This window comes from Doryrhamphus excisus, chromosome 5 (genome assembly GCF_030265055.1).
Source record: "Doryrhamphus excisus isolate RoL2022-K1 chromosome 5, RoL_Dexc_1.0, whole genome shotgun sequence".
NCBI lineage: Eukaryota > Metazoa > Chordata > Actinopteri > Syngnathiformes > Syngnathidae > Doryrhamphus > Doryrhamphus excisus.
This window is the reverse complement of record NC_080470.1, coordinates 15,624,495-15,635,852: the sequence shown is the minus strand read 5'-3', so window position 1 is coordinate 15,635,852 and position 11,358 is coordinate 15,624,495. Positions and strand designations below refer to the sequence as shown.

At 44.7% G+C, this 11,358-nt stretch overlaps 1 protein-coding gene across 8 annotated transcripts in view; it reads left to right on the top strand.

The window, feature by feature from the left end:
* The first annotated feature begins 547 nt into the window (after nucleotides 1–547).
* Nucleotides 548–11,358, top strand: part of obscna (obscurin, cytoskeletal calmodulin and titin-interacting RhoGEF a) — an 88,161-nt gene continuing 77,350 nt past the window's right edge. For 7 of the 8 annotated variants that reach the window (XM_058074403.1, XM_058074409.1, XM_058074406.1 and 4 more), the window contains exons 1-14: nucleotides 548–664; nucleotides 6,067–6,176; nucleotides 6,276–6,542; nucleotides 6,714–6,875; nucleotides 6,942–7,046; nucleotides 7,133–7,399; nucleotides 8,418–8,687; nucleotides 8,763–9,029; nucleotides 9,100–9,363; nucleotides 9,450–9,716; nucleotides 9,798–10,067; nucleotides 10,135–10,401; nucleotides 10,500–10,766; nucleotides 10,969–11,241. In XM_058074403.1, coding sequence (XP_057930386.1) covers nucleotides 6,137–6,176; nucleotides 6,276–6,542; nucleotides 6,714–6,875; nucleotides 6,942–7,046; nucleotides 7,133–7,399; nucleotides 8,418–8,687; nucleotides 8,763–9,029; nucleotides 9,100–9,363; nucleotides 9,450–9,716; nucleotides 9,798–10,067; nucleotides 10,135–10,401; nucleotides 10,500–10,766; nucleotides 10,969–11,241 — 2,986 coding nt within the window. In that variant the 5' untranslated portion in view covers nucleotides 548–664; nucleotides 6,067–6,136. Of the gene's footprint in view, nucleotides 665–3,315; nucleotides 3,459–6,066; nucleotides 6,177–6,275; nucleotides 6,543–6,713; nucleotides 6,876–6,941; nucleotides 7,047–7,132; nucleotides 7,400–8,417; nucleotides 8,688–8,762; nucleotides 9,030–9,099; nucleotides 9,364–9,449; nucleotides 9,717–9,797; nucleotides 10,068–10,134; nucleotides 10,402–10,499; nucleotides 10,767–10,968; nucleotides 11,242–11,358 lie in introns of those variants that run through there. The other variant, XM_058074402.1, reaches the window with a different exon arrangement.

The following is an 11,358-nucleotide window of genomic DNA, read 5'->3' as shown; positions in this document are numbered from 1 at the left end:
CAAAAAAAGGAACCGAGTTAATAACTGACATAATGCACTACAAAAGTAACTATTTACCAGTAACTATTTACCAGTAAAAAGTCGACGGGGGTTTCTGTGGGTTTGAGTTGCTCACACTAGACAACATTTCCTTCATCTAACCCCAAACATGCTCAACTATCTTCATGTCTGGCCACTGGGCTGGCCAATCCTGGAGCATCCTGACGCCATTATTGTCGCCATTATGTCGTCTGAGGTTGTGTTGGCGTTGGTGGGGCCAGAAGGTGATTTTGCGTTGAAAGTCGTCATCATGTACATGATGCACTTTTTTGGTCCATTATTCCACTGATTCCGAGCATTGTGCTTCACATCATTGAAGCTATCTTTGCCAGCGGACCCACAGCAAGCTATTTGGAGGTCAGTATGCGGGGAGGGATGTGTCAGCTGTTCACTAAGTCGCTCCATCACAACAGCACGGGGAAAAAAAAAGAACGTAGTGTAAGGGCCGTCTCCTTCGTGGAGCGTGACTCAGATTTCGTATGTATGGTCCTTTTTGGGTTTGGTGCTTACGGTGACTTTTTAATGTACATACATAATTATTTTTCCAAGAGGGACTTTGTTTTCCATGACCATCACCATGCGCCAGGAGTGTGTGTGAGCATGGACTGTTTTGACTGAGTTGAAGGTGCGTACATCACTACTAATGATGTGGCGTGTTCTGTGTTGCTTGGCATGCATCGTTTAGAACGCCATCCAGGACGTCCAGGGAGGAATATGATTTTAATACTACAGCATTAGTTCACATGTACAGCATATGGGGATGTACTTTTATGGTTTTTAGACTTCACTCTTCCGGAATGAGTTATTGTTCTGGCTACGACATTAAGCCTATTGAGTTGAACTTGTGGCTTGAATACAAATGATAAGACGCGGTGTTCGCGTCGAGATGCTGTGTAGGACAGCAATAAACATCCTGGTCCTTGATAGATAGCCATCTTAAATTTCAAGCATTAGAGAATGTGGGAACTTTTCTCTTGTTTTTTTTAAGCTTCCCTTCAGCCATCGCAGCTGAATCTATATCGGTGGTGATGAGCTAAGTCGAGGGAGGTGACAGAGATTACGCTGCTCGTCGTTACCAGGGCAGGTCGAGCAATGCCGTTGCAGGGATCCACCTTTTGAAAGGGATGCCATGTGGATGCGTTTTCATTTACTTTCTAACATCGTTAGCAGCAATAACAAGACACAAATGTCAACTCATCGATATCCACTACGAGGCTACTACAGAGGCAGAGATGGCAATGATGCATTTTCAAGGTCATTTGTAGGTGAATTTGTAGTACACAGGTACACAAAATTACAGTAGTTAATGAGGAACCACCCCACCTAAGCCTAACCACTACTCAGTTCCTCAATAACTACTCTAAATGTATGTGCCTTAGTTCCTCAGTAACTACTCATTTGTTCCTCGGTAACTACTCATTAATTCCTCGGTAACTACTCATTAATTCCTCTGTAACTACTCATTAATTCCTCAGTAACTCCTCATTGGTTCCTAGTAACTACTCATTAGTGCCTCAGTAACTACTCATTAGTTCCCCAGTAACTACTCATTAGTTCCTCAGAAACTGCTCATTAGTTCCTCAGTAACTGCTCATTAGTTCCTGACCTTCTTCGCTTTCAGAAAGTTTGTGGAGGCTGTGGTATGGGAAGGAGCACCATCCTGCTGAAGAATTTTCCCATTTTTGTAATTTGGAAGATAATGGCCAACAAGAATTGAGAGACACAGAAGAATAGAGGAAGTGAGGAAATGAGGACTGGGTAGCTCTGTATTGGACAGGAGCCAATCATGACCTATGGAAAAACAATGCACTTGCCAACCCATAGGGAATAGCAGGAAGTCATTACTGAGTCACGGTGTCGTCTTACAAACAACACTAAACTCATCACACAACAACTTAACACTCACAAAATATACCTAATAAATATACAAACATGTATGACTAAAAAGCGTTTCATTGGAGGACAAGCAGCATAAGGCATTGACTGTCCACCAGAGGGGGGCTGACATCATCGCAGTTCCTCCACAGCCTCCAATGAATGCTTTGCTCACATGCAATGCATTGTGGTAAAACGCTTTTTTTAATTGCCGTAGAAAGAGCTACCCTTTTCCTCATTGACTTGTGAGTAAATTAGTATTTACACAAGTACAGTAAACCTCGGATATATCGGACTCGGATATATCGGAAATTCGCTCACAACGGACAGATAAAAAAGAACCGATTTTTCTGTAATGCATTTCCAATAAAAATTCATTGCATATATCGGATTTTTTATAACGGATTTCGCCTATTTCGGACAAAATCTCCAGTCCCGTTCCAATGCATTTCCATTAAATTTCCCTCGCATATATCAGATGGCCGCATCGTGGCGCTCCGATTCGCCGCTATACGACGTCATATGCAGCGTTTGCAGCGTTGCCTGCGCGTCCAGGTACATTGGAAACATAGTCAAGGAAGTGCCTTTTTATAACGGATACAATCCGATTTACGCATATACCGGATATAAATCCGATATATGCGTAAAACGGACATTTTCCGGTATACGCATATAACGGATTTCGCTTATATCGGACAAAACCAGTGGGAACAATTGAATCCGATATATCCGAGGTTTACTGTACTTGCATAGTCCGTGGAGTGCAGATACATTTTGTGTTATTTTTATTCCTAATTGAGGAGGCGATGTGACGACCTCCCGTTGTGTCTTTGAGTGTCAAAATACATCTTTGTATGGGCATCTCCGTTACGACTTTGTCTGGGTGGTCCCGGAAAGTCACTTTGCCGAAAAGTGTGGGATCTACTGTATCACATTAAAACTGCCCCACTCAAATTTGTTTATACTTTTACTCTGAAAACTGCTTATGAAAGCTGATAAATGGCCAGTTGAATTGACGACCGCTAAGCTGCTTCATAAATGAGAGCAAATATGCCCCCCCAGGGGACAGTTAATAGGATATAGAGCGATCTTACTGTCGCCATTATGTCGTCTGAGGTTGTGTTGGCGTTGGTGGGGCCAGAAGGTGATTTTGCGTTGAAAGTCGTCATCATGTACATGATGCACTTTTTTGGTCCATTATTCCACTGATTCCGAGCATTGTGCTTCACATCATTGAAGCTATCTTTGCCAGCGGACCCACAGCAAGCTATTTGGAGGTCAGTATGCGGGGAGGGATGTGTCAGCTGTTCACTAAGTCGCTCCATCACAACAGTACGGGGAAAAAAAAAGAACGTAGTGTAAGGGCCGTCTCCTTCGTGGAGCGTGACTCAGATTTCGTATGTATGGTCCTTTTTGGGTTTGGTGCTTACGGTGACTTTTTAATGTACATACATAATTATTTTTCCAAGAGGGACTTTGTTTTCCATGACCATCACCATGCGCCAGGAGTGTGTGTAAGCATGGACTGTTTTTCTGAGTTGAAGGTGCGTACATCACTACTAATGATGTGGCGTGTTCTGTGTTGCTTGGCATGCATCGTTTAGAACGCCATCCAGGACGTCCAGGGAGGAATATGATTTTAATACTACAGCATTAGTTCACATGTACAGCATATGGGGATGTACTTTTATGGTTTTTAGACTTCACTCTTCCGGAATGAGTTATTGTTCTGGCTACGACATTAAGCCTATTGAGTTGAACTTGTGGCTTGAATACAAATGATAAGACGCGGTGTTCGCGTCGAGATGCTGTGTAGGACAGCAATAAACATCCTGGTCCTTGATAGATAGCCATCTTAAATTTCAAGCATTAGAGAATGTGGGAACTTTTCTCTTGTTTTTTTTAAGCTTCCCTTCAGCCATCGCAGCTGAATCTATATCGGTGGTGATGAGCTAAGTCGAGGGAGGTGACAGAGATTACGCTGCTCGTCGTTACCAGGGCAGGTCGAGCAATGCCGTTGCAGGGATCCACCTTTTGAAAGGGATGCCATGTGGATGCGTTTTCATTTACTTTCTAACATCGTTAGCAGCAATAACAAGACACAAATGTCAACTCATCGATATCCACTACGAGGCTACTACAGAGGCAGAGATGGCAATGATGCATTTTCAAGGTCATTTGTAGGTGAATTTGTAGTACACAGGTACACAAAATTACAGTAGTTAATGAGGAACCACCCCACCTAAGCCTAACCACTACTCAGTTCCTCAATAACTACTCTAAATGTATGTGCCTTAGTTCCTCAGTAACTACTCATTTGTTCCTCGGTAACTACTCATTAATTCCTCGGTAACTACTCATTAATTCCTCTGTAACTACTCATTAATTCCTCAGTAACTCCTCATTGGTTCCTAGTAACTACTCATTAGTGCCTCAGTAACTACTCATTAGTTCCCCAGTAACTACTCATTAGTTCCTCAGAAACTGCTCATTAGTTCCTCAGTAACTGCTCATTAGTTCCCCAGTAACTACTCATTAGTTCCCCAGTAACTATTCATTAGTTCCTCAGTAACTGCTCATTAGTTCCTCAGTAACTGCTCATTAGTTCCTCAGTAACTACTCATTAGTTTCTAGTAACTACTCGTTAGTTCCTCAGTAACTACACATTAGTTCCCCAGTAACTACTCATTAGTTCCCCAGTAACTACTCATTAGTTCCCCAGTAACTACTCATTAGTTCCTCAGTAACTACTCATTAGTTCCCCAGTAACTACTCATTAGTTCCCCAGTAACTACTCATTAGTTCCCCAGTAACTACTCATTAGTTCCCCAGTAACTACTCATTAGTTCCTCACTACTAATTAGTTCCTCATTAACTACTCATTAGTTCTTCAGTAAGTACTCAGTTCCTACTAACTACACATTAGTTCCCCAGTAACTACTCATTAGTTCCCCAGAAACTACTCATTAGTTCTTCAGTAACTACTAATTAGTTCCTCATTAACTACTCATTAGTTCTTCAGTAACTACTCAGTTCCTACTAACTACACATTAGTTCCCCCGTAACTACTAATTAGTTACCCAGTAACTACTCATTAGTTACTCAGGAGCTACTAATTAGTTCCCCAGTGACTACTCATTAGTTACTCAGTAACTACTCATTAGTTCCTCATTAACTACTCATTAGTTCTTCTGTAACTACTCATTAGTTCCTCAGTAACTACTCATTAATTCCTCAGTAACTACTCATTAGTTTCTAGTAACTACTCGTTAGTTCCTCACTAACTACACATTAGTTCCCCAGTAACTACTCATTAGTTCCCCAGTAACTACTCATTAATCCCTCAGTAACTACTCATTAGTTCCTCAGTAACTACTCATTAGTTCCCCAGTAACTACTCATTAGTTCCTCAGTAACTACTCATTAGTTCCTCAGTAACTACTGTATTTCTGTGTACCTTCTTGCAAGTGAGACCAACAATATGTTCATTAATGTGTTTGTGGTATGCAAGTGGTGTAGAATCATATTCATAGAATCAAAGTCTTCTTGTCACAAAATGTTTTCCATTCAGCCCAGCTTGAACAGCTTTAAGTGTCAACACAATATTAAAATGCTTCTTGTGAAGGTCTTCCTTCAAATAAGTCATCAGTGAAACATCACTGTAAACATCCAGCAGTAACACAGAAAAACAGAGGGGTGTGGTGGCCACTATCATAGCTTAACATTTCCATTCAATAAACACACTAAAATCAATCCAATGTGGGTGAAGATATTGAATAAATGTCAATAAAACCAGCCTGCATCTCAGCTTTGTGGTTTAGGCTCCATTCTCAACACGGGTGTAATTTGATGGTATTTGAAATGTACAGAGATATCATGACGAGATCCTGAGGCCATTGTTATGCCAATCCTCCACAAGCACCTCGTGTTGCAGAACGGTGATGCACAGCCCACATGTTGCGAGGATCTGTACACAATTCCTGGGAGCTGACAACGTCCCACGTCTGGGACGCCCGGATTTGGCTTTAGCGTGGCCGTTTATTGTGGCCACTCTAAGGCAAACCTGTGCAATACTCGTGCCGTCTCATCAGCATCTTGATATGCCACACCGGTGACGTGGACGGATGATGCTTCTATTTTTGTTGGGTGTAGACATTTACCTGTCGCCTACTGGGAATCCTGGCTCTGAGAGACTGAGAGAAATCTGACACTGGCAGGTAGTATGGCGGACACAATACCTGGAGGAATAGTCGCTGCTGCAAGTATGTTCCGCATTCGTTGACAACATTGGTCGTAGATTCCATGCGCAACATGTTTTCCATGTTTTATCTCAAAATTCCTTGTGTGTCTTCATAATCCAGAGAACCGTCTCCAGGTAATGAAAGGTTTGGAGGACGTGGAAGTGTCAGAGTGCGAGAGCTGCTCCTTTGACGTGACCCTCAACTTGGCCTACATCGAGGGGGTGTGGACCAGGGATGGCATGCAGCTCAAGTCCAAGCCCAACTGTCGCATCAGTGCACATGGGAAAACGCACTCCCTCGTATTGAATAGGGTGGCTCTGGGAGACGTGGGTTTGATCTCTTTCCAGGCCAACGGTATCCAGACATCTGGCCGACTCACTGTTAGAGGTAGGCTCAGAAGACTGCTAGATTGTTTTGTCTTTTGGTGTGGATGTACCCTTTCACAAGGTGAATAAGCCAAAAGTGGTCAAAAATGGTTGCATTCTGCATTTTCGCAAGAATGAACTGGTAAGCTAGCCCACAGTTGACACATCGAGAAACTGTTCTTTTCCCTGCCAGCTAGGGACATCCACATCGTAAAGGAGCTAGAGGATGTTGATACGATGGAACGCCAGTCCGTCAGCTTTTCGTGTGAGGTGAACCAGGTGGACGTGGATGGTCGGTGGTACAGGGATGACTGCAGGATCCGACACAGGGACAACATTAAGATCAGACATCAGGGTAAATCGGTCTTTTCATTCATGCAGTATGAAACCATTGGACTCATTCTTTCTGAACTGCTTTCAGGTAAAACCCACACCTTGTCTTTTAAGTCAGTCAGGCCAGAGCATGCTGGTGAGATCAGATTCACAGCCGAGCGTGTCTCGTCTTATGCAACGCTTACCGTAAAAGGTGAGTCTGTCCGAGAAAATGTAAACTTCTGAGATGTACATCATTGCCACCGAGTTGTTAATTCAGCCACTTCTTTCAACTTTCAGAGCTCCCAGTGCAAATATTGCGCCCCCTGAGGGTTAAGATAGCCATGTATCGCCACCGAGGCTTGCTGGAGTGCCAGGTTTCTCGGGCCAACGCTCAAGTCAAATGGTACAAGAACCGGAAGGAGATCTTGTCCTGCAAGAAGTACCAACTTATAAGCCAAGACGTCTTCAGGCAGCTCACCATTGACGACGTCTGCTCCTCGGATGAAGACACCTACACGTGTGACACAGGCGATGACAAAACTTCTTGCCAGCTTCTAGTTGAGGGTGAGATATACACAAGCGCTACATGTAGTGGATCGAATTGAATCCTAATTTTGGGATGCTAATCGACGTTTGATCCAATCAAGAGTCACACGGTCTGCATCGTAAAACCTTTAAATAACTAGACAGGCATTCTACAAACCGTTCTTGGCTGATGGGGGCTGTTTGTTGTCTTTGTGAATTGAGGAGGACACCACGGCGGGCGGCGTCTTAGGTGGTGCGGGCGTCGTTGTGGGCTTCTAGGGCACCATTGTGGTGATGCTGGTGTTTTGGGCGGCTGAGATCAGATTTATTGGTATGACTTCATAAGTCTTTCCGTCAGATATTTGCTTAGTAAATTCATTCATTCATTTTCTACCGCTTGTCCTCACGAGGGCCGCAAGGTGGGCTGGAGCCTATCTAGATGTAGAGGCGTGGGTACACCCTGGACTGGTGGCCAGCCAATCACAGGGCACATATAGACAAACAACCATTCACACTCACATTCATACCTATGGACAATTTGGAGTCGCTAATTAACCTAGCATGTTTTTGGAATGTGGGAGGAAACCGGAGCACCCGGAGAAAACCCGCATGCACGGGGAGAACATGCAAACTCCACACAGAGATGGCCGAGGAGGGAATTGAACTCAGGATTCCTAGCTGTTGTCAGCCACTGTGCAGCCCCTGCTTAGTAAATATTGTTAATAAAAATATTATCTTAAGTTTTATGGTGGTTAAAGTGGCTTAAGTCCAATGACCTCACTTAACTTCTGATGTATTTTCCTCTTGTCCCAACACCCCTTGGTGAGAGTGGGCCTTCTTTTGGAATAAGTGTTGAAAAAACCCCACAAAAATCTGAAGAAGCAAAACACCTGCATGCTCTTGATACTTGTTGAGGTATGTTGACATCACATGTAGTCAAGATTTAAGGTGGTCAAATTTGTAATAGCTCGGGGGTGTTGGACTTCAGAGGTTCTTCTGAACAGTATTCTATCTACACAGTCAACTGTGCTGGTAACACAAGCGTATATTGTGGCAGAACGGGCTATCAGTATAGTTCGAGGGATGACCTCAGTGGAAGTCATGGAACCAGAGCCTGCGCTCTTCCAAGTAGAGACCAGCCTGAAGTCAGGGAGGCCGCCCAGATGGACCCTGAATGGTACTGTGTTGGAGCCCAGTGAAGCGGTGGATATCTACAGGGAGGGAACCCTGCACAGCCTGTGCCTCACCTCAACAGAGACCTGCATGTCAGGGCCGGTGGTTTTCATTGCTGGCAAGAGTCGTTCCTCTGCTCAGCTTACTGTGAAAGGTGGGTGGAGCAATCCTCTCTAAATACATCCTCTCTGTGATCAGTATCACTTTCAGTCGGTCAACTCCCCCGCAGAGAGACCCCTCCAAGTTGTGCGCGATTTGGATGACGTGGAAGCCAAAGAGAACAGCTCTGTGACTCTGCGCTGTGAGTTTGAGCCCTCGCCCAGGGTGGTGCGGTGGTTTAAAGGTCGTACGGCTTTGAAGACTTCAAACAAATACAGCATGAGGCGAGAAGGGAAACGTGCAGAGTTGACCATCCATGGATTGGTTGGAATGGATGCAGGGCAGTATCGCTGCATGGCGGGCGGTTCACAGAGTGCAGCGCATCTTAAAGTCGAAGGTATGTTCAAGCGAGATTTACTCAACTGAGCTCGAACGCTGAACACTTGAATCTCTATTTGAAATGGCAGTGCGAAAGCTTAAGTTAGTGAGACACCTCGAACCGGTGGAAATCGAAGAGGACGGCATCGCCACCTTCGCATGTGAGCTCAACTATGTGGTTGCCCATGCAGAGTGGCTGCTCAACAACGTCCGCATCTATTCCAACGCCATTAACAGAATCCAGCACATGGGCACCATGTATAGCCTCACCATGAAGAAACTGAGGCCCCAGCAGAGTAGGCTTACCTTTAAAGCTGGTCTTCTTTCTGAGACAACTACTTTAAAAGTCAAAGGTCAGCTATGATAAGGCACTTTCTTATAGTTTTGTTTAGTTCTGAGAAATATTCTGGCCAATGCTCAAATCATGTCTTGTCTTCAGAGCGCCCTGCAGTCTTCCTAAGACCTCTGGAGGATGCAGTTGGAGAAGAGCAAGGGGAGGTCTGCCTTCAGTGTGAAATTTCCAAAGAGTCTGTAATCCCAGTCTGGAGCAAGGATGGCATCGTGCTGACGGCTGATGAGAAGCATGAGATGTGCCAGTTTGGACGGGCCATGGCGCTGATTGTTCATTGCTTGAGCAAAGATGACGCCGGACATTACACCTGTGATCTGGGCACCAGCCAGACCAAAGCTAAAGTTTCTGTGCATGGTTGGTTGAGGAGAAGTCAAAATGAAATGTCCGGTCGGAGCATATTTAGGTAACAGAATTTACTGTTTGGTCTATTTCCAGACTTGCATATCACTTTTGCCCAGCGCTTGAAGACTGCGTCCGTGCTAGAAGGTGAAAACTACACTTTTGAGTGTCACCTTTCTCACAATCTCAGTGATGAGCCCTCCTGGACCATCAATGGTCAGGTGGTCATCTCCAACACTCGTTTCCAGGTTTCAAACAATGGTCGCAAGTACAGGTTGAGCATTAAAGACGCGGTTCTAACCGATGCTGGTGATGTGGTCTTTACAATTAAAGACCTAAGCTGTAGAACTATGCTCTTTGTCAAAGGTAAATATCCAGTATTGGAATCAGGAAAACATAAGTATACGCCCTAATGCTTGTTCTATTTTGTCAGAGAGGCCAGTGCACATTTTTAGGGATCTCCTTAACGTCAAGACTGTGCCAGGTGAGGATGCAGAGCTGAGCTGTGAGATCACCAAACCTGAGGTCACCATCCATTGGCTGAAAAACGGTCATTTAATAAGGCAGGGTCCCAAATATAAGATGAATGTGGAGAAGAACCTGGCAAGGCTGATCATCAAGAACACCACAATCAGGGATTCAGGAGAATACTCCTGTCAGGCTGATGGGGTTTCATCCCGTGCAAAGCTCGAGGTCAGAGGTAAGTACTCTTGGTGAAAAATAAATCCAGAACACGGAAATGGATATTTCTTTCTCCGCAATTGCAGCCTGGTTTCTAACCGTATGTATCCCTTCCAGAACTGCAACACACATTTGCACGGGAGTTAAAGGACGCCCAAGCAGAGGAAAAGGGCAAAGTGACCCTGGAGTGTGAGACCAGACTGCCAGCCAAGCGAGTGACTTGGCTGAAGGGTATGATGGAGCTGAGGTCTGGTAGGAAGTATGTCATGAGGCAGAAAGGTGTGGTGCTGTCACTCACCATTTCATATCTGGAGAAGTTGGACACGGATATCTACACGTGTGATGTCGGGACCATGCAGAGCCGCGCACAGCTGACAGTGCAGGGTGAGGAAAATGCTAAGCACTTCAGCACTGTTGCTCAGGGATGTTGAGTTTGACAAAGGCCGTACAGTTTAGCTACAGTTTGTGGCGTCTTCATGGGCCTCACAAGGATGGCCCAATGGGGTTTAAACCTCATATATGTAGATTGCACGTTTAATGTGCACTGACAAGAACTGAGATTTACAGTCCATTTTCCATCCATCAGGCCAGAAAGTAGTCATCCTGGATGAACTGGAGGACGTTGAGTGTCTTGAAGGCGACACAGTCACGTTCAGGTGTCAAATCTGTCCCAGTGACTACGCGGGTGTTAAGTGGTACCTGGACGAGACTCTGCTGTACAACAACGAGCTGAATGAGATCCAAATGTTGTCGGGTGGCTACCACACGCTCACATTTCGACAACTGTCACGCAAAGACACCGGCACCATCTCGTTTGCAGCCAGCGACAAACGATCCTACGCTTCACTGTTGGTGAGAGGTGAGGCGTGTTCCTTAACCAATTTTACTGGATATTCCACTACAGTAAACCTCGGATATATCGGATTCAATTGTTCCCACTGGTTTTGTCCGATATAAGCGAAATCCGTTATATGCT